The sequence below is a fragment of the Rhodnius prolixus genome, unplaced genomic scaffold (genome assembly GCF_049639745.1).
Source record: "Rhodnius prolixus isolate KJV_2025 unplaced genomic scaffold, Rpr scaffold_4, whole genome shotgun sequence".
NCBI lineage: Eukaryota > Metazoa > Arthropoda > Insecta > Hemiptera > Reduviidae > Rhodnius > Rhodnius prolixus.
This window is the reverse complement of record NW_027411614.1, coordinates 5,266,534-5,290,282: the sequence shown is the minus strand read 5'-3', so window position 1 is coordinate 5,290,282 and position 23,749 is coordinate 5,266,534. Positions and strand designations below refer to the sequence as shown.

The 23,749-nt window shown below is 34.2% G+C and overlaps 2 protein-coding genes across 2 annotated transcripts in view; one reads left to right on the top strand and one right to left on the bottom strand.

Moving 5' to 3' along the window:
- The window catches only part of cmpy (crimpy), a 161,646-nt gene that overhangs the window by 126,104 nt on the left and 11,793 nt on the right, over nt 1–23,749 (bottom strand). Inside the window, exon 2 of the mRNA XM_074131804.1 lies at nt 1,287–1,694. Coding sequence (XP_073987905.1) covers nt 1,287–1,581 — 295 coding nt within the window. The 5' untranslated portion in view covers nt 1,582–1,694. The remainder of the gene's footprint in view (nt 1–1,286; nt 1,695–23,749) is intronic.
- The window catches only part of LOC141456127 (uncharacterized), a 99,996-nt gene that overhangs the window by 65,565 nt on the left and 10,682 nt on the right, over nt 1–23,749 (top strand). Inside the window, exons 1-3 of the transcript XR_012459619.1 lie at nt 13,330–13,613; nt 16,895–16,979; nt 18,525–18,657. The gene's annotated coding sequence lies outside the window, so the exon portion shown is untranslated. Of the gene's footprint in view, nt 13,614–16,894; nt 16,980–18,524; nt 18,658–23,749 lie in introns of the transcript that reaches the window.

The window sequence follows — 23,749 nt, the reverse complement described above, 5'->3', positions numbered from 1 at the left end:
AAGATGTTCATGGTACAATATTTAGAAGGGATAGTGATGATCAGAAGGCGCCACGGTAGCCGTGTGGTTAAAATACTAGACCCGCAATGCTAAGATGTATTATTGGTTTGTGGGTTCGATTCCCTTGGTCTAGGCCTTGGATTTTATTTAATGTTTAATATGAGAATTTTATTAGTAAAGTCGCCTCCGTCCACGACACCTAATTTGGTAGTTGGACTTGTAAAGTCTGCCTGAACAAAGAGGCTGTACTTTCCTTTACTTTTAGCGATAAACAGAAAAGAAACTTCACTACACCAGATCCAAGACACGAGCTGTCCTAAGAAACAAACTTTGTTTCGAAACTTGTTATTGTATAAGCAAGCTCAATAATAATTAAAATATTGCCTTCGCAAAGTGAGACTATTATCATGAATGGGTGTGAATAGAGAAGCCAACCATTGATCAACATTCACCTTTAATGTTCCTTGGGTACTTCCTTTTCCATCTTCTTGCTATCTTCTATATGGTCTAGAGAGTGTGCTTGCACTTGTTGGGAGAAAGATGAGAAAGTTCGTGTTTCATGGAACGTTTTGTATTCTGTATTCATTGTGTCAGTGACAGTAGTTATGGTAAAGTTGTGTAGCGTAATGTTTGAAACGTAGTGAAGTGCGTCAGCAATATGTCGTAACGATTGAAAGGTCTGTATTCTGTTAAAGTTGGTAGAATTGGGCGTATCCACAAACTTCACAACCATAGCCTCACAGCTAGATTACGCTCCTGTAAATTAATGTTATACTGTAAATATCATTTCATTTTCCTTCAAGAAATTATTGTCTTAGTTGTCGAAATCTTTGGTTTGCTTTGGGAGTTGCTAATTTAATTCATAAATTTGAGGAGTAAATATTTTGTTTCTGTCCATCAAAACAGAATACTTGAGTAACTTTTGAAATGAACACTACTCAAACTCAGTGTTACCAATCACTTAGTTTCATGGGCTAAGCTCAAAAACAAATATATACTTCCTTGGGATGTTTTATACAAAGAGATTCATCATTTAAAGTTGGGAAAATATATTACGGTATTTCAAGACCTATTGCCATCAAAACTTAAGTTTCGTCATTAGAAGTTAGACAAGCCTAGTTTTTAGGAGAAAAAATGAATACTCTGTCATAGCGTTTACTTATTGTAGTATGAGTTATATTTAAGCTTATCATCTTAAGCTTATTTCTTAATAATCACCGAGAACCTAAACTTCAACAATTACAAGTATAGAGAAATAAAAACAGCCACACAATTTGTTTACTTACGTTTACAGGTTCCTTCAACACCTTCAGACATAACATCAGAGACAACACACTGTAGGCCGTCACCGCAAGTACCATAGAAACCATACGGACCACCACAAGGTTCATTTTCCGTTCTAGCGCAAACACGACAACAGCCACACGGATCCCAGACAGTACCAGCACCCGGTGGACAGTCTTCTTCGGTTAAAGGTTCACATTCACTTGGTGAACATACACAACTGAAGCCAAGCGCCAAATGTAGGCAAGCCAGTACCAATGTGGTATATCGCCACATTTCTAGCTGATTTAACAACATCTCCTCATAGATTCTCCATCATTCATCATTAAATCGGCTATTTGATACGCCATTATTAGATTTCCCACGGAACTTGACCATCGTCAGCTAGCCCATTCTAATTGCTACTGCACCTGTTAACAAAAGAAAGAAAAAATGTTCAGTTTAGACATACTGATGAATATATTATCTTTAAAATGATAAATTAAAATTTATTAATTAGATCCAGGAACCTGCAGGTAACTTTCACCTCAACCTCCAGCTATAAGGCTTCACTAGGTCCCCTGTTTCATCCATGCGACGAGAAACATGGGCGTCCCTTGGCCAAGTATGATTAGGAAACTTAAATGCGGGAGTACAGAAACTATAGACTCTGCTCCACTGTACGTATTTCTACATCCAAATATAAGACTAGGGACGGTTACCCTATACCCTAGATTTCACTTTCTTCTAATTGAGGAAAATATTTCCTTAACTTTTTTGATTCTGCATTACATTATAAGGATGAAACCGGAAATATAATGTTCAAAACATTTTTATTATGGACATTTTTACGATATCAATTTTTATTGCATTATTCTATAATTTATCAAATACCTATGGGGGAAAAATTAGTAAAAAAAATTTAAATAGTATTTTTCTTAGAAATAATCACTAAAAACTATTAGCTAATCTCATTGGCTAACGGGAAGTGGGAAGTAGGCGGTCTATAGTTGATGACGTAGTGGCACCGTAAGCCACTCCTTCACCAATAAAAGCACAGTTATCCAGTACATAAAATGGTGCTCTTTCACTTTCATTCAATGATCTAGATTTTACTTTCTTCTACTTCAGGAAAACATTTCGTAAACTTTTTTGATTCTGCATTACATTGTAAGGATGAAACCGGAAATATAATGTTCAAAACATGTTTATTTTGGACATTTCTATTATATCAATTTTTATTGCATTTTTCTATAATTTATCAAATACCTATGGGGGAAAAATTAGTAAAAAAAATTTAAATAGTATTTTTCTTAGAAATAATCACTAAAAACTATTAGCTAATCTCATTGGCTAACGGGATGTGGGAAGTAGGCGGTCTATAGCTGATGACGTAGTGGCACCGTAAGCCACTCCTTCACCAATAAAAGCACAGTTATCCAGTACATAAAATGGTGCTCTTTCACTTTCATTCAATGATCTAGAGCCTGTACTGTGTCTAATGTATATTTGTGCTTCTGTCAGTGTTTTTGACGAAAAGTGTACAGTGAATGTAATTTAGTGCGATGTACCCATACAAGAAACCCGTGGTAGCGTAAATCCCTGGCAGCCGCGCACAACAACTGCTCCTTGCGAGAGTGTACGTGTCTCTGAGACTTTAAAAATTTTTGTAAGTTGCTATAAATCCGTTAGGTACAAAAAAACTAATGAGACGCATAGAGTAAAGTCGTTCTTTCCAATTAGTAAATTCAATTTTAATTTATTATTTTATTTACCTTTTTTTAAAAATTTTAATAATGTCGGGTTCAAAATATATTAAGTGATAATACAGTACTTTTGCTTATCAATCCAAAGAGATAAGAAAAATTGTAGTTAGAACTAGTTACTAAGTGGTTTTTTTACGAGCTTTTCCAATGGAGAGAAAACATTAAATATTCAGATAATGTTTACTAAATAATGAAAAATAAAAGGACGGAAATTTCTCTGGAGACAAAAAAAAAAAGGAAAGAGGAAAAAATAGAAATAGAGAGCGAAGGGAATACGATGGAAATTGTGGTCGTGGAAAACTGTTGAAAAGTTTAATGAAGTCCCCATATAACAGGTATCAACTGGCTGGCTTTATGTACTTTGGATCTGTTCTCCTTCTCCTCCCCTTACGTTATTTTTTAATTTAATTTTTTTATACTTCATGTTTTTTAAACTTTTATAAATATACTTCTTACAAAACTTGTACAGCAATAATATGGCCTGGTTTTTTGTTTTGTTTTTAATTAAGGGAACTTTCTAATCTAATTATAATGTATTTATGTACTTTGTAGTTAGAACAAAAAAGGAAAAAAAGAAGCAAACTTAAGAACTGATTAAGTTTCAAGCTGAGCTTGAACCTCATTCACATTACGTGATACACGATTTCCATCAACTCTGTGTTGGTTCCACTCACTCATGCTGGTTTCTCTTTCTTACACTATTTCCACCACTATTCCGTTTCTTGATTCCAAATCATTTAATCCTATCTTGAGCGGAGAGAATGCTGTCCTTTTACCTTTAACCTTATAACCACACCTGAGGTTCTAAGCTATTTTATAAATATATTTATAATCCCTACGCCCGCATTGTTCATGCTTGGGTACAAAAAAAACTGTCTACTTTTCTTAGTTCAAGATCGGGGATTATGTTGACCTTATTTCTGTTGTGGTTCAAGAGATGGTTATCCCCGAGGATGCGGTAGCGACCCTGATCAGATAGGCTTTTATCGGTCTGAATAGTGCTTTTTCTGTGTGCTGAAAATTCAGCACACCTCTTGAACGGTATTCTTGGCTCGGCCAGTAAATTTAATCTTTTCTTTCTTTCTTCTATCGACCTGATTAACTTTTATGTTTGTTCTAATCGCTGAGATTAAGAAAAAGCATCCCAGTATTCACTAGGATATATCTCTGGGACTGTTTCTCCGCAAGTATTCTATCTTCCACTTTGATGAGTAATGAGAGAGATAACAAAACCTTTTGGACTCTAAAAAAAAAAACCAATGAGGCTCCTCAGTGAGATGGACTGAACGAACGTGTCGGTTTATTGAAAGGCTGGATCCTTATTTGTAAGGATGAATTCGAGTGTTGTGATGATAAGCCAGGCCCAAGTAGTTGTACACATCAACCACCCTTGTAGGCGCTGTGTCAGTCTTTGTCCAGTGGTTTTTATCCTTTTGGTTGACTAGCTGAGGAAACCGTTAGGAGGCTAAGTTCTCGAAAGAAGTGGCTAGTCCCTTGTGGTGACCCTATGGGGTGATTACTACTTTACATTTAAGCACAAAATTTGAATTCACTATTTTGGTTTTGGTTTTCCATAAAAAGCATCAAGGGTATCTCCGGAGAAAATGGCAACATAATTCCTTTATTCTACGGAAGAGTTGTAGAGAGCTCATCCCTATTTTAAGAAAACTCCACTTCCGTACACTGATATCGTCTGCTATATCATCAGTACTCCAACTTCAAGTTCAAGAAATTAATTCAATTTCAACCATTACGACTCTTTTTATCCTTTTAAATCGATGTGGACTTACAGCATTGTGCCTCAGAGTTTGTCTAAGCATCTTTTACGAGTAAAAAATCTTAAAATCTATTAAAAATTATTTTTTCTTATTACAGTACAACCTGGATTAACCGGGCTGACCTCCGGCTATACCCACCCCGGAAAACTAAATTACACAGTAAAACCGAATACACAGTATTACATGATGTGATGTTTATCTTTGATAGATAAACAAATACGATTACGTTTAGCACCAGTTTTCTTAACGGATTCCATTGCTTAAGTGAAATAAAAATTCGACCGAAAGGGCAAACGAAAGATGTTTTTTCTGTAGGAAGATCTGATTAACACTGAAGACTAGCTTGAGATTAGGCTGCTCTCTGGGAAGATTAAAATAATGCCGGTAATTATCCACTAAAAATATTACATATAACCGTGAAGTTGAAAATCAACTATTTACGACAAGTAAATCCCACGGTCTTTTGTAAGACCGTGGTAAATCCCAAGAAATTCAGTACTAATTGCTCCATATTTTGGGTTTTTACATACATACATAATGACCCTTCAAGAAAATCAGGTATAAAAGAGTTGCTGCCACATCCACAATTATGTTACATCGGAAGACAAAAAATTTTCCTTTCGCCACCGAAAATTAACTTTTATTTCGGCGCCGATCCAAGTTCTTATGATGACTCAACATGATCCCGGTTAACCGATGGCCGGTTAATCGAGGTTGCACTGTATTTTGTTCAACCAAACCCAATCTGGGAATCTGGGAATTCTCCTTACCATGGGGAGACCATAGTTTCAGTGACAAAGGTCAGTGTAAAATAAATGCATTGATTTAAGAAAAAATATGGGAGAAATGATGCAACTAAAATAAGTAATTTTATTTTGAGATTTCCCACTTTTACTTTTGTTTTTGATTTTCGAAACTTTTAATTTCAAGCGAATCCAGATATGTTGTAAGAAGCAAAGATCCTAAGGATGTCTGAGTAAAAAAGAAGGAATATCCAAGTTTTCTCTGCATTTAAAGAGTGTATACTGTTTCGGTGCTAAGAATTTCTTCAGTTGACCTCGATAGCAAATCAAATAAACTCTTTGGATTCAATATATCAGATAGAAAGCCACTAATTAAGATTGACAGTTACCAATTACTCTGTATTTATTGTTGTACAGGGTCTAGCATTGTTTTGTTGTCAATTTGTATCTTTCTTCTTTAAAAACCTTTAAACCCCAGTATTATTATTTACAATCTTAATATAAAACAGAGTCTGTAGAATTGGGCTTCATTATTTTATTGCTAGCTCATTTTATTGATAACACTCTTCTTGTAAGTTCGTCTTTAAAAAAAAAGTTGTTCTATTTCAGACAAAAGTTGATGAAAACGAAACTTTTGCACCCGGCAACTGTTTCGCCACCAATTTGTAGTTGAATTAAACTTAGCTAAGTTTGTACTAAACCTTATAACTATCTACAAATTTATACAAATTAATTCATGAATTTTGCTTTGCAGCTCCAAAGTTGATTTAGGATCTGTTGTTAGTTGTGACGTTAGGCTACTCTACTATATTACAATTTCTAATAATATATGGATAGTTTCCTCCATCTACTTGAAATTTAAAAGAAAAAAAACAAAATAAACTAAAACAGAACTAAGTAAACAGAAGAACTGATAAAAGAAACCTAGTTTCTCTCACAACACTATTAGCCCTTTTAAAGAACCTGAACCTTTATCTTCTTGCCTCTTTTTTTTTTTAAAGGAAATTAACCTTTAAGACTCTTCTGAAAGATGTTCATCGTTAAGCTTGATGGCAAACTGACCAACAGCTGTTATATTAATCGATAGCCATCTCCTCACTTCACTAAACATCCGTGCTAGAACCTTTCTTGCTTTACATAACATAGCCCAGTGTTTAAATTACTTTCATCTAAACTAAGCGATTGATTATTGTTCATGGTTTTTGGTGACTGAGCCATTTATCAAGAAGGGAAAAAGAATAATGTCAATTTCAGTCATTTTTTTTTTTTAATTTTTGACGAGCCGTCGGACCTAGGAACTAAATTATGTACGAGGGTCGTTTGAAAAGTCCGTGGAATGTCATCGAGATAGCACCACTGGCGCGTATCGAGGTTATGTTTAGTTAGTAGCATCTCTTGGAAGAACACACACCAAGTTTCAGCCAGATCGGTCTATTTCTTTGTGTTTGGCATTCGTTTGAATCGAAGAAGTCGAGTGATTTTCAAAAAATGGACGAAAAAGAATTTCGTGTGTTGATTAAAACACTACTTTATGAAAGGCAAAACGCCTCAGGAGACTAAAGAGAAGCTTGATGAACATTATGGTGACTCTGCACCTTCGATTAGAACAGTTTATAAGTGGTTTCAAAATTTTCGGAGTGGTCATATGGGCACAAGTGACGCTGAACATTCTGGACGCCCTGTTGAGGTTACTACTCCAGAAATCATTGATAAAATCCATGATATGGTGATGGATGACAGAAGAGTGAAGGTGCGTGAGATTGCTAGTGCTGTGGGCATCTCGAATGAACGGGTACATAATATTTTGCATCAACATTTGGACATGACAAAGCTATCCGCAAGATGGGTGCCGCGATTGTTCACGCTTGACCAAAAACGAAATCGTGTGAAGTGTTGCAAGGACGGTTTGCAGCTGTTCCAGAAGAATCCGCAGGACTTTAAGCGTCGTTTCGTCACTGTGGATGATACATGGATACATCACTACACTCCTGAGACCAAAGAACAATCTAAACAATGGGTTACCAAGGGGGAATCTGCGCCAAAAAAGGCGAAGACCGTTCCTTCGGCCGGAAAGATTATGGCGACTGTCTTTTGGAATTCGCAAGGAATAATCCTCATCGACTATCTGGAAAAGGGTAAAACTATTACAGGTGCATATTATTCATCGTTATTGGACCGTTTGAAAACCGAGCTGCAAGAAAAACGCCCACGATTGGCCCACAAAAAAGTCCTTTTCCATCACGACAACGCACCAGCTCACACCTCAGCAGTTGTGGTCGCAAAATTAATGGAAATAGGGTTCCAACTCGTTTCACATCCCCCCTATTCTCCATACTTGGCTCCCTTGGACTACTATTTCTTCCCCAATATGAAGAAATGGCTGGCGGGAAAACGAGGAGCTGATTGCAGAAACGAATGGCTATTTTTCAGACTTGGACAAATCCTATTATTCGGAAGGGATCAACAAACTAGAGCAGCGTTGGACGAAGTGTATAAGCCTAAAAGGAGACTATGTTGAAAAATAAAAAAGGTTTTCCCCAAAAAATTAAGTAGTTTTTATTTTTGCACGGACTTTTCAAACGACCCTCGTAAAGAATACATAAATTAGACCGGATAGAAGAGACACCAACCTTTAATTTTAACAATAATTATCAATAGCCTAAGCTCTGAAGATTAGGCAGTCCCTAAGTCGAAAGCTTGACAAAAAATAATGACTGAAATTGTCAATAGTTTTTACTTTCTTCTTTCTGAATTGAAAATAATTTATTTTTAAGAAAAACTTCTGCAATTCGTTGGTAAATTCTTTCTTTATTTCTGCTTATCAAATTTTCCGTAATAGGAATTTGGGAAAACAGTATAAGATAAGTAATCAATGCAGTATTTTGCAACATTAGACTGTACTGAAAATTTTGGATGATGAAGACTAACTAGAATATCTATTTATTTGTGAGAACCTTAACGATTTTGAATTTTAAATTACAAATTTTAATTTATTTAAAAATGATATTCTGTTACACATCTTTAGAATTTAAAAATGATTAAAATAAAAAGATTAGTGAATGAAAAGTTAGAACTTACAATAAATTACAATAAGATTTTATCATTCATGGCCAGAGGAAGCGTTTTAATTCTAATAAACCAATTTCTTAACCATTTCTGTACGATTCGGATCCAGAAAGCACCTTTTCTTTTTGAAAAAATTGTTAACTTCAAAGAAGTGTAATTAACAACTTGAAAACAGTAAATAAGACGATTCTAATTAATTATAATAACTGCCCTTAAGATAGCAGCACAGTGCAGGCGGCTACTTGTGCGACCTGTTGACTTATAAACTTACTAAAAAAATTAGAGAGTTTTGTAGTTTTTTATTTGTATTTTGAGATTTTGTAGTTTTTATTTTAATCCGTTTAATGATTGTAAATATTTAGAACAATACCTTTTATGTTATTTATAGAAAAATTTCAGATTACATTTCGGAGTAATGTACAGTAAAACCCTGTCTATATATTATTTAAGAAAGAAACATAATATAAAATGTTTGGAGTATGAAAAACATTAGTTAATTAGTTCCTTGAGAATATACTAAGGAAAGGTCGACTGAGTGTTCATTCCAGGACCTTTTTGACAATTTACTTTACAGAAGTGTAAAGTGAATTGTAGTAAACGAGTTGAGTCAATTGAGAACTTAATACGGCTTTACTTGCTACCTGCTTACATTGTTAAATCCATTCTGTCATTTTATGCACTTATGAACAGCGTAATTACAAATTTACAAATTGAAATACGTCCAAATAAAGAGTACTTATTTTAATATAGTAGCATTATCACAACTGGAGGTGAAATGTTATATGATCTAGGGAAATGGTAGTACAAAGTGGCCAAAGGATTATACACCGATCGATATAATATTACAAAAGCTTTTCCACTTTGTTGGCGCTTATATATGTAGATGCTTATATATATATATAGTATGTAATCTCACAAAACTCGTCACAAATATCATAAATTCAAACAGCAACATTTATCTATAGAATTGTACACATGCCAACTAAAATGCATAACATGTTCCCATAGGCAGTGGATACAAACTGTTTTCGGAGGAAACACTATTTTCAATCATCAGAGGGTTTCATGTGTCGTGATCTATTTATAAAATTGGCTGAGTCAGACTTATATTCTCGAAATTCTGCAAGTCTTTCTTATTTGTATTACATGTACTTTCTTTTACTTTTTTTATATTTACAAAACCTTTTCGTCAAAATTTTTAATTACTTCAAACTCTTCAACAACTACTTCAATAAGTCACCAAATTTATTTTAATTATTGGTAGGATTAAATTTTTGGAATCTTAAATGATTGAAGCGTTTGACAATTGTAAAAGATTTGACATTAAATAAAATAAATTTCGTAGTTTTAAAAATTGGCATCGTTAAAATCTTTTAAACTAAATAACTTGAACAAATTCAATAAGTATTATTTGCAAAGGAACCAGATAATGAAGTGTTTTAAACCAAACATTAATTTTTTTTAAAAAAAAAGGATAATCTTGTCCTATTGAAGTCCAACTAAGTCCAGCGCCCTTTGGTTTCTAGTCGTTTTTCTACACTTACTACACTTTAATAGACTAGAAGTCGTCTATTTCACGATCTTCTTTGGCCAACTGCTCTGCCATTCGAAGATGGCGTTATTTTCGCCAGATTAACGATTGTTTTGAAGCAAGTAATGTGCCTTCTTCAAGTTCCCTAAATCAGATCTGTCCTAAACTGTACGGTAATGAGAAATTCCTCAACAGTATAAGTAAGATGCTAATACACAAAATTTTGCATCATTCAAAGTATTTATATCTAACAGCATACTCTAAGAAGAGTATTCTTCAATATCGACGGTCTTAATGAATAGATATGTCCAAAATTAGATGGGGGCGGCAATGGAGAGCTTCTCTAAGGAGGCGGCAGAAGGTGGCAAAGTTAATGGGAGGGACAGCGCTTATATTAACCTCTTAGCGCCTAGTTGAGAACACTAGGGCATATTGTGCTAGGGATAAAGAGCCAGGAGCAGCTCGGGTACGAGTGCAGAAGGGAGCGGCCGACCTAATGTAAAACAGTGGGCCTAGGCAGAGAAGTGCAGACGGTCGGTCCCTCCGCAAACTGGGCCTGATATCCAGCCAAGACTGCCATTAGCCCAGTTTCTCACATAATGGGTAGTGTGTACAGTTACTTGTGTCCCGGATACGATTATATACCCTTCCACCAACACTCACGTTATGCTCTAGCCGAGAGAAATGGCACCACTAACCCCTTTCCCCCTTTCACCATAGTTGTATAACTAGATAAAATAGTTTCTAGACACCAAAATAGAATATCCAGTGTTACCTGGGCCACTATCAACCCTAATAGTAGTTAAACAATGTAGGTATTATATTATTGTTGAAGCCAATATAAACTTAACCATCCCTATGTATACCTTTATAGTTCCTGTCTTATAAGCAAATTTGATCCATCTCTACCAACCGTTTTTAGAATTTCATAAAATTCAATCAAAGCTATATTTTCAAAATCATCATCAAGTCTGGCCTTTTTATTATATTATTGAAAAATTTACAACTGCAAACACTTACATCTAGTAAATGTGATAAGTGCAAGAGTGGAGCGAGCAGCTGTGTCTACTGACAACTCTCCGAGTTATCTACAAATAACAGTTAAGGAAAATTTGTCATTTGACGCTAATACCGCATTTTTCGGATCTATACTTTTCGAACTACAATTTAACATTCGAAAAATGAAGTTTCTTTAAAAATAAGGTTTCAAATAATGTAAATCTCTGCAAGCTTGTAATTGTTAAGTATGTGCAAGGTTTACCAAAAAGAATTATTTAAAATTATAAAACGTCTTAAAAGTCTGCCCCTAAAGTGACGGTTGAATTTTGAGTGAAATTATGGTAATTGTCTTATTTTCTGTACTACTTGTCTTGTATTCTGTTCTATTGTACTTGATGATCAAGTTTATTCTAACTGATAGACCTGCCCTCAAATCATTATATAATAAAACTTAAAATAATTTATCATAAAAATTAATTAATGAGTAAAAAAACCCAATTAAGGAGAATTGATTAGCACTGAAAAAGAAAGATGATCTAGAATGTAAGGGAAAGAGAATAAAGCAGAAGTAGAGAATGGAATAGAGGATTTCCAAGTCAGCGAGTAAGAGAATATTAGCGGGAATAATACTTCCGCTGGGTGTGGATGCTGGGCTTGTGATCTAGCCTGATGAATAAACAGCCGAAAGGCACTCTCTTGATTTCCCCTGTCTTAACTTGCAACTACCATAATAGTGGTGTTGTTCGCTCCAAATAAAAACAATTCTTCAATGCTCTACCTCCCTTCTTACCCATCATCCCTAACAAAAAAACAAAAAATATTTACAGATCAACATGGGAGTAAAAACATCCCTCTAATATTCTCTTACTTGCTGACTTCGAAATATAAATCAAATTTCCTCTCATATTATATATCAACTAAAAGAATTGAGATACGAGATACTCGTACAATTGAAAGATTTAATTTAAATTAAATTCGGTACTGGAAGACAAATATAACTGCCTCGTTTTTCTCTAAAGTAGAAATTATTCTGGGCTTTCTTTCAGTTCTTTTCTGGGTATTTAGTAAAATTAAGAATAATTTCGATTTCGAAGTTTTCACCGGCGTTTGGAGATCTCTTTAAAATTACAAAACGTCTTAAAAGTCTGCCCCTAAAGTGACGGTTGAATTTTGAGTGAAATTATGGTAATTGTCTTATTTTCTGTACTACTTGTCTCGTATTCTGTTCTATTGTACTTGATGATCAAGTTTATTCTAACTGATAGACCTGCCCTCAAATCATTATATAATAAAACTTAAAATTAGTGGTGAATGAAAAAGTGGTGTTTACAAATGGTTCTAGTTGTAGATGTAGTTCGACGAAAAGAGGCTTAATGAAGACCAACTTCATTGCAAGCTAAAAGATCTTTTGTGGTTCTCTGAAGTACTGGGGCTTTTTCATAGAATTTGGTCATCTGTTAAGTGTGCAATGTGTATGTGGGTGAACGATGACGAGCCAGGATTTGGATGTGGTACGCTGACATCAACTACTTCTCTTGTCTTTACGTGTATTGTTGAACGTTGAAGGTGTTATTATTGACTTTTTTAGGGTTATTGGTAGGCTGGAATACCTGCAGGAACTCTACCCAGTACTTAGTCCATTATGCTGGATTGATTTTGCCGTTGTAAAAAGTAGTAAAGTAAAGTAATCGCCTATTTTTTCAGGCGGGGCTTAACGTCCAACTACCAATTAGGTACCTTGGATGGAGGCGACTAGCAAACATACTCGTACTTTACTGTAAATTTCTTTTAGTAACCATTAAACAAAATCCAAGGCCTAAGACCGAGAATCGAACCCAGTACCTCAATACATATTTGCTTCGCAGGTCTACATATTAGCAGGCAGATTTTGCCGTTGTTTTCTCTCTTTAACACACACACTGACACTTTTTACTCAAATACTAGCCCTCTTTACCTTTAAAAAAAAGTTCTGAGATGTTTAAATTTGGAGTACTAATTGCAACTACATACGTGTGTAATTTTTAACTTTACAATTTTTTCAGAAAAATTCTTATAAGGGTATTTTTGGACGAAATGTAGGGTCAGACTTTCCTTAAAGAGCCTGGTGGGTAAGGTAAGATTTTGATCTTAACACTTTTTAATAATAGTGGCAACACTAATCGCTAAAGCAGTGAAAGATAAGAAGGTAACAGTTATGTTATCTTTAAGTGTAGACCATGTGGTCTGGACATATGTAGATTTCTCTGTAAGTTGGACCGTTTTTTGTACAATTTACTTTGTCCTTACCACATCACCTATTTTCTGTAATTGGCAATGAAGTTTGTACTTGACCCATCACACCTTTGCTAGCTGAGAGGATCGTCTAACAATAAACTTCTGAGCCCCAAAGAATCTGGATAGTTTCTGGCTCGCGTAGGTGAATCTTGAAGGAACAATATTAGGTGCAAAACATTTTTATAAAGACCAAGTAAGCTCTTAATTAATTTTATCTAAAAATTATTGCATGGCATGTGCATTGCTTGGAAATTTTTCGAACTTCTTAATTACTCATTCATTAATTGAAATAAATCTTTTTAGTGCTCATCTTACTACCGATATTATTTTTATTCGTAATTATTTAAGAATGAGATTAAATAGTTAAGCTCATATGTAGTTTGGTGCAGCAGCTTGCTTTAGGTTAAAACTTACATACCTATAAGAACTTTATTCTTTTCTTTGTACTATGTACTTTCTAAATTAATTACATACGAAAAAATTTCCACTTTTATTAAATAGTTTATTAAAATGTGTGTTTAAGTGACTATGTAACTGTTTCTCTTGTAAAACTAGAAGGTATATTTCATTTCAACCACCTTGTCATTTGGTTAGATTTAATTTTCTAATTTAAAAATCTAAGTTTCCCATATTCTATAAATTGTAGAGCATTATTCAGTTTTTTGTGAGACTGATTGATAAGAGGGAAGAGAAGTAATTGCTAATTGCAGTCTTAATTTTATGGTTCATTCTTTTTGGTGACTGATTCATTAAACATCTTCAGAGCGATTGCCAATATAATATTTGTACGTTGTTATTGTAAAATTGGTTCATCTTCTGACCTGTCTGCTTATGAGCTGTTCATAAATGTGGAGATCCTAGTTAGTCGAAATACCGTCTTTCTGAAAGTGGACTTCTGAAGTATTGTTTTGAGTTTAGCGATAGGTTTCGCCCTTGAGTTTTTATTAATCTAGTTGGATAAAGTACAAAAGCTTAAAGAGTATCGAAGAAAAAGTTTATGTCGTTTAGCGTCATTTTTTCTTATTCACTTCAATGAAAGGCGTCAAGCGATACGTACCATATTATCTTTTTGATTGTCTCGTTCTTGCATGTGGGAAATGATTAAAGATTGAGCGACGAGAAGCTGTTGCAGTGTGAGAGGCGCTTCTTTTAGTTAGCTATTCGAGGCGTTTGCTCAGGTCTCTAGCTGGGCTTAGGGTTACGCACATTTCTTTATTGTGAAAAAAATAGGCTCCGCTGATTACTTGTCCAGCCGTGCATCACCAGAAATGAACACCCATTCAACTTTCTGCGAAAGATCACGACTAGGTAGCACTTTAGTAGAAGCAATGGACAGGTTAAACAATCTGATTTCTATGAGATAATTTGCATTTAACTTTCCTGCTTTTATCCGTCGTAAGAAGCATGTTTTCTATTGTATTTATGATTTTTATCCGTCATCATGTAATATTATTCATCTCGGAAAATAGAGTTAACTAATATTTGACAACTACAATTACTTGTAGTTTTAAACTGTGGTTGAAAATTTGCCAAGAGTTCCAAGAAGGAAAATTTTTATTTGATTTTTCATTAAAAATTATTAATTATTTCCTCCGTATCAATACAATTTTTTGTTCTTTGTCCTGTTTGCTTCCTCCTTTGTAAGCTTTTAACAATTTAAGCTGCTCATCTTTCCGACTCCTATCAAACGTCCTTGAAAAAGATAACTCAGGTTACTTCCATCCGACCCATTCGTAAGAGAGCCTACATTTGTAAATGGGCAACGAACATAGTTCCAAAGGTAGTTCAGTACGTAAATAATTCTTAGGTTCTTCCTTCCGACCAAAAAAGTAAACAATTTACCCAAAAAATACTGAACTTTGTGTAGGGATTGTCACCTCTCTCGATCATAGGGCTCCTAGTACCCAACGCCTCATGAAATATCACATTTGAACATTCTACAATTTTCCGTTTTGTAAAATATGCTAACAGTCACACAAATATTTTAAAAACCATTTTTTCTATTTGGTGACACCGCAAAACGTGTTTTATATGAGAAAGTAGTCGTAATTTTAATTGACGAACAAAAATAGTGTGACAGAATGATGTATGGACTAAATTTAGGTTTTGGCCATTTTAGAAAAATGACAGTTTTTATTAAATAACAGGAGCCAATCATTGCTAATTCGTTAGTAAATATTTATAATTGAAAATGATTATCAATGCTTTTTTATTAAATAAATGAAACTGAAATGAAGATTACATGACACTATGGGTTATTTTAATTAACGTAGTTTTCAATTAAATAATGATCTATGGATTTGTATTTTCTATTGGAGAAAAGATACTGTCAATCCGAATTGACAGAATTTTAAAATTAATATTTTTTTTTTTTAATAAAATTAACTATTGGGCAAATAAAATCTAGCTAGTTCAACTTTTTACAGAGAAAGACTTTTATTTTGTTGAGAATTTAATAAAAATAAAATCTTTGATTCATGCTTTCTGAGAGTTGAACAGAAAAATGAAACATATAATTCAAATATTAATGCAAAGCAAACATTAATAAATAAATACGTTTCTAGACAAGAGAATGGCAAAGTAAATGTACTGTTTAACTTTCTTTTTTTGCTCTAAAGGAAAACAGAAGTGATCTTGAGAAATTTTTAGAAAATTGAAAAATAGTATTTTTGTTTTCCTCTCAAAGAATTGAGTGAAATATATTAAAATTTATATTTATTTATTCGGAAAATGTGTATATATTATTTACTGCTATTTAGAGAAATGGTGAGCATTATAAGCTTCTATTTTCTTTAGGGACCTCTCGTGGCCTAGGTCCTATGCCTTGGGGCACTTTCTCTTCTCTTCTCAAGAGAGTGTTTTATTACTTAATATTTTGTATTCCAAGTAGAACAAGATGTACACAAAAAATATGGAAATACTTCATTGATTTTCTGTTAAAGCTTAGTACACTATTATTGATCTAAATAAGTTTTTGCAAGGTTCTCTTGCTATATTCGGCTGAAAGAAGCTCTTTAAAAGCCCTCAGTTTTCATTTACCTTCATTTCCGTGAACTTACTTCTTCTTCCTCTGGCTCTACGGTCCTCGAAGGACCTTGGCCTCCTCTAACACCTTTCCCCACTCCTCTCTTACTAAAGCAACTCTCCTCCATGTTCTCACTCCCAAACTCCGAACAACTTCCTCTACATCATCCACCGTGAACTTAGCTGGGACTAATATTAGAATTGGGTCTCTATTCTGAAATGTTTGCTAGCTAAATTTGATCAGATGAGGAGGGTCCTCTTGTGTCCTGCATTTGGTGAAATAGTTTAATCCTGTTAGCAAAGATCTATGGCCAGCATACGTCATACAAATTACAAGTATTGCAGCCGTTAACTGGTTATAAGTCTAAGTTTTATGTTTCAAGACGACATAAAAAGAAAGACGCTTAAAAAAAAATCCATGGATTTTCTTTAAATTTCTGTTGTTTACAGGTTCAGAGTCCTTGAGGAGTTTGGAACAAGAGAGTGCCGACAACCCACCGATCTCATCATAAAGATGAAGGCATTTTTCCTAACTGTAAGTATCAAATTATGAGTCTTATGCAAATTCGTTCATAAAACAAATTTTAAAGTCACTTTTTCAAAACCAAAGCTAAAAGCACCTTTAAAGCGACAGGAAAAGCAATAAAATAATGTGATGTTAATACCATCTGATGATAGAGTACAAAATATAAATTAACTCAATTTATTCGAACATTTATAAAGTTACGAATTTACTGCCGTTTAATAAATCAAGAGTCGGAAACACCTGATAAAAATAGGGGTCGGAAGAATGAAATAACATAAAAAATGGGAAGAAGTTTTAACAAGATGGCTGCAAAACACTCCTAATAAAATTGATAAAATATTTCGTGATATTGGGCCGCCACATGTAGGTGATGATAGGAATTGGGAACTAAGAGGAGTAGAAGGGAAGAGAGAGAGAAATAATATTATGGTAAAGGGGAAAAGAGTTGAGGATAGTAGGGCGTCGTAAGGTGTGGTAAGATAAAATATATATGTGGTTTCCTCAGCAATAGTTAAGGTAATGGGACAAGAGGTGGTAGGCCCGGGGTAAACAATGAAGCTTGGTCCAGAAACAGCACAAAAGATACTGCAGAGCGTGAAAGTGAAAACAGCGCGGCAGGTGGTACAGGGCGCAGGTCTGCCCCATGTATCCACCCTCTTGTTTTTCTACCCATAATCGGTTAACCACATAACCAGCAGGAGGCTGTGGAGGATTCCCCTTCCTCCTCATTGCCCGTGGTGGTGGGGGGGGGCTACCTTCTCTAGGCTATCTATGTTAGGCACCCACTGGATAGAGCCTCTCTCACAACTACATGGTAGAAAATCAAAGAACACCTAGGATTACGCACGAATTTCATGTGAATAACGCAAGTATGAGATAGAAAATAGTGTGTACGAACAAGAGGATTTACCGGGAAAGAATGGTGAATCCTTCGCAGACAGGGAAACTAGGGAGAACAAATTTATCTCTGGCTACCTTCCTTGTTCCAATATATCATCTGTAGCAGGGACTCCCAGAATTCAGTTGCCTAAAAGTCCATTGTCAGACAACGGTCGAATATAAAATATTTTTTGTTCTTCCGCTAAAGGACACGAACACACATAAAATGACTTCTATCAGATATTGAATGTAGTTCACCATAATAATATATATTAACGGAAGATAAAGAATTTTTTTTATTTTTTTTTTTGCAACCGAATAAGAATGAGACTTCATTCAATCAATAGTTGGGAGTTACACTTTTTAAAATACAGCAATAGGTAAAGAGTTCAGTCACTTTTTTTAACTAGTGAATTTCAGCTACATACTTAAATGATTTTTAGCCCAAATCAGTCTGTCTGAGATAACTAGATGTTTCTAAAAATTATCTAAATAATCTGGAATAACACAGATTTTTTAAAAATGAATTTCTCTTGAGAAACATCTCTGGAATAGCGGGCACATCAAAGCAATATTTGGCAAAAATTAAGTGAAAAACTGTTTCTGGAAGTGACGAATAAATTTTCCATCAAACCTTTTACATTACATTTTATTTATTTTTTTATTTTTTTGCAGAGAATTGAAAAAGGTTCTGATAATCTCAGATGTTAAAGCACCAAAATATAAGTATTTAAATATATACTGAACCAGATTCCATCTCTTATTCTTGGTGTTGCTGAAGGCACTGGAGCATCTTGGCTCGTTTTTCGTAAGTAACTCAGATAATATTTCACTAATTTTATTTATATCCTTAATTCAAATTTCTTACTTCTAATCTCTTTTTATATAATTAAATTTGTCTATTTATTTGAATTTGATAGTTATTGCGTTTTTCGTAAGTCATATTTGATCGCCATTCTCGAATACTACTTCTATCCATCATGCTGGTTTATCACATGTATTCTTATTATCTCCTCACCTATTCTTGAAATTAGATCATTAAAGAATCAGTTGTGAATATTTTGGTAAACTACGAATCTGTCCAGTGATTCTCGAAAATGTTGTCCAGACGTCCACATGTGTTTTGCTTGTCCATTCTATTTATCGTTATTCTACTGCTCGTGATATGTGTCTAGCCAAATATTATTTGCTGTCATATTAAGTGGTACTAATAACTATTGTCTGGCAGTTCCATTTCAGTCTGAAATGTCGTACGCTCGCCCTTTAAATTATTTTTCAAAAATTTCTGCGAAAATCTTAAAAACATTGATTTTATGATGTTTTTTCTTTTTTTTTTTTTTTTACAATACCCTGAAGAAGGTAAGAAATTTACCGAAACTTTGGTATGAAGTGACAAAATTTGTTTTTGTATTTTTGACCACATCTCGATATTTTCTAAAATCATTGATTTTATGGCTATTTATTAGGTACAAAGACTCTACTACTATTCTTTAGGTGAGTCAATAAAAACCATTGCAGTTCTGTAAACTTTCTATGAACCTCATTTATAAGGGAAAGCTGTTGAAAGAACTGTAAGAAACGTTTGTTTTCAAAGATCAAATTGACTTAGAAGTTACTCTGCCCTGAGCATCCATTGAAGTAATAAATGGGATTGTTGCTATCTGCCATCTCGTCAACTATAGGCTGTATTGGCGGGAGTTTCACAGTGTTTTATTTAGTTCTATTGTACGTTGTCACTGTACATTGTACATTGGCTTAGTAAGATCGTTTGATTTTACACCTTGTTGGAATAGTGTTTTTTTAGACCATATGACTAGCTCGTGTTATTGATTCTTGAATGTGATTTCTCTTAGAGTTTTACCTTTATGATTTGCCCTCCTCAGGTGGGGTAATTCTTAACCACCTTTCTTATCTTATTAATCGTCATTGCATCAAATATTATTCTTTCCACAAAATAAAATTAAAAATAAATCGAGAAGTGTTAGACATTATTCAGTTATGGAAATACAACAAAACAAAATCCATTATTAACCCATATTTACTAAAGAACGGATGTTTTAATTAAAATAACAACTGAAAAGGAAATACAAATTTAAAATAAGTAAATTACCATTAAAACGGATGTAACAAAACTGAGGAAGTTCCTATAAATAAGTTCGGCTGTTGAAATAAGTACATATTTAGTGCAAGACAATATTAAGTATAATAAAATTCTCAATCAAAATTTAAATTAAAATATAAGATTGTATTTCAAATTAAAAATGCGAATTTAAATTGTAAAGTAAAGTAAAAATTATTGTAAAGTAAATCTGTTCAGATTAAAATAAATTATTGATATTTTGTATCATCTTACATTTCCAAAATGAATATTTTTTCTAAATGATGTATATCATTGGCTCCTCTTTCTAATCTTTTCCTTTACAATACTCCAATAAAATATTGTTCCTCTGTGAAAAACCTTGGTATCACTTTTGATCAAAACCTATATTGGAAAAACCATGTTTCCCAAATCTCTCGTCGTTCCATCCATATCCTTAAGCAGTTTAATAGTTCCCGTCACCTTTTTCCAATTAAGACCCGGCAACTCCTAGTTTCCTCTCTTATATTCCCCCATTTCGATTATGGTTGTTTAGTGTATGGCCGCTCTTATCTGGTGATATTGAAGCTAAGCTCAAGCGCCTCCATGAACTGCTTCATAAGATTTATTTTCAGCATTTCCAGCGACTATCGCATTTCGCACTGCTACGATGAGTTGAAGTGGCTTTTTCCTGTCTATCGCCGCCAATATTTTTTGGCTTCCTTCATTTTTCAAGTCATCCAGTCTCAAAGGCCTTCCTATATTTTTCAACTCCTTAAGTTTAAATCCTCCATCCATTCCCGTAACACTAGATCTCGCTCATCTAATCTTTATATTCCCTCTCACCGTACCTCATCCTTTGACAAATCCTTCCTAATACGTGCTACCTCTCTCTGGAACTCCTTACCATTATCTGTCCGCCATGCTCCTATCCTGTCCATCTTTAAATCCCGTCTATTCAGTTATCTCCTTTCTATTCAGCTTCCTCCGAAATTCTAATTGTTTTAATTTATTTCCTTAATTTCTGCTGTTATTTTTATTTTCACTTTTTGTAAATACTTATTTATTTATTTATTTTCTGTTTAATCACAGGCCAAACTGTTAAGGCCTCTATTTGTTCTTTTCTATTTCTATATACTGTATAATTAAGGTACTTATAATTTATCATTAATTTCGTTTTTTAATTCTAAAATTTGCTTACTTCTAGTGTTTGTTTGGGTAATTAAATGTGTCTATTTTTTTCGAATTTGGTACTTATTCTTTTATTGATGTCATTAATTTAGTCTCTAATTCCTATCCATTTGCCTTGAAAATTGATACGTCTGATATGATGATCTTGTCATCTGACATCATTATCTGATCTTGTCTGTTATACTGTTTTGCTTCATCATACTTGTTTAAACATTCATAATCTCTCCGCTTCTATTTTTCATTATACTAAGTGGTATATAATTATAATATCTATTAAACGAAGAAGGAAACATACTTTCTTTACTTCGGATGGCATATATGGCTCTAGATATTTGAGACACTCCTACTGGAACCATTGCGAAACTTTGTTGTGAAACATTTTGTAAATATTGTTCTGCAACTATACATTAATCAGTGTATACTAGTAGTCATGCCTATTGTAGAAGTCATAGTAGGAATTTGTGCTACCAATTTGTTTTTGTTGCATCAAGCTGAATGAAACAAAGTAAAGGAAGCGGATTATGCAAAGTATTTACAGCAGATACGACGACAGACTTAAAGCAGGTTTTGTTTTTTTTTTATCTGGCTTTTCTCAGTGAAATTGACTTCCTTAGAATGTGTATTTTGGTTTCAATTTCAGCAGATGTCACTTAAAATAATTGTGCTATACATGCTTTTTAAATCAGCCTTCTTTTTACTTCTATCTTAATGCTTACAACATGTGACATTCCATATACACGATGTGGAATGGATGTTTTTCAATTTGTTTTAAAATTTTCTCTTGGCTCCAAACTTTCTGGCTTACTGTTTTTTGGTTGGAGTGAACCGTGAAACCGTGTTTTTTAAACATTCCTGTCAGAAGGGAAGGGATTAGCTATGAGGTTAGCATACTGGACTCCCACGCGGAGGTCCCGGGTTCGAATCCAGCAGCTGACCCTTAGATTTTCTCTTCCTAGGAGCTTCTTACAGCTCACTGTCCGGTGATGGACAGTGTTGTCTGTAACGAGAGAACACTGTCCGGAGGCCGGCAGTGCACTGGAAAAAGCTCCGGGCGCTAATGACCTCAGCTGTTGATGCGCAAAAAAAAAAAAATCCTGTCAGACATGTTGAAACAAGTTCCTTTATTTCTCATGCTACCTATTCAGACGTTAAATGAGAAACTTTATTATTTGGGTTGCACAACTGTGAAAAGGCAGTTTCTGGAAATATTGTTGAGATACGAGACGTGGCGATCAGACTTGGGTGCATGAATTGTGTTGAGAGAGGAGTTGACATAGTTACCATTGATTTAAGTCAATGCCCAGGATGTAGTGTGTTCTGGAGAGGATTTCTTTCATCAGGATGTTTGGAACATTTGGAACTCAGAAATAGCATTATAGTTTTACTAGCTGTTTCTGGAAGGGGGCTCTTGGTGTTAAGAGAAGGTTATTAGACTCAGTTGCCTGCTCCGTTCAGGCACCCCAAACTACTTGAAAATCAACTATTTATCATCTTTGATTTTATTGGTTGTAAGCAACATGAATATTCCCTGGCTGATTTCGGACTTTCATCCATCATGAGAGGTAGTTTAATCGCTTTAGTATAGAGATTTTGCCTTCACTTACATTACCATCTCACCCTGCACTTGCTGAGTCAGTGTAAATTTTCTATGATACTAATTACATTTTTATTTCTTTACCAAGAGATAAAAGAATGATGCTATTCTTCCTGAAGCGTACGACCTACCTGACATTTATTTTAATGTCACAGTATTTTTATAAAATTATGTAATATAAATAGTTAGAGCTCTTTTGGTAGTAGGGGACATTTTACCTTAAAATATCAATATTTTCAATATAGCATGACATTTTATGGTAAATACATTTATTTACTACCGTAGTAAAGTTCCAAGTTACTTCACTATAGTAAAGTTCAGTTGAGAAACTGTATTATATTTAAGTATGTATTAAAGTTGGCTGGATGTGTAGTGATTTATTTACGTATTATTTACACTAACTGCCGTAAGGGTGTAGTGATTGCGTCATATTTTTTTTATTAAGATTTCAAATTATAAATACTTTTCTCAGGATTTCTATGGGATCAAGCATTGATGGTAGTTTCTTCTCAGTTTTCCAAGCTTTTAAATCTATGCTATTATTAATTGCGCTGAGGAAAACCTGAGAAGAGGTCTTAGAAATGAGAAGGTTATAAATTTTTCAAACAGACGGGTTGCGCTTAAAGCGCTTAGCCACTTGTGAAATAATCATATTCCTTGTTTGGGTGTGTAGTCACTGAAGCAGCTTTCCCAGCGAAATTAGGATAGTCCTTACGAGTGACGGGTCATTTTGGCATAAGAGATCATGTACTTGCTGATCAGCTGGTTGATGTAGTAAGCGTATTATGTCCGGCAAGTGTACATTCAGAGCTGAGGAAACTCTGAAGTTAAGTAGGAATCAGATTATTCACCTATCATCATCCCTAAAAGAGGAACTTACACTACTTCCCTAAGTCCCCCTGGCTGTACGAGGTGAAGCGTAGCTTTCTCAGGTTAGGTATTTTATATTTTCTCTGACAACGGGAAAGAGAAGAAAAGAAATCTGCTTGATTAGGAAGTTTAGGCTTCAACTACTTTTACTTAATTGTAAATCATTTT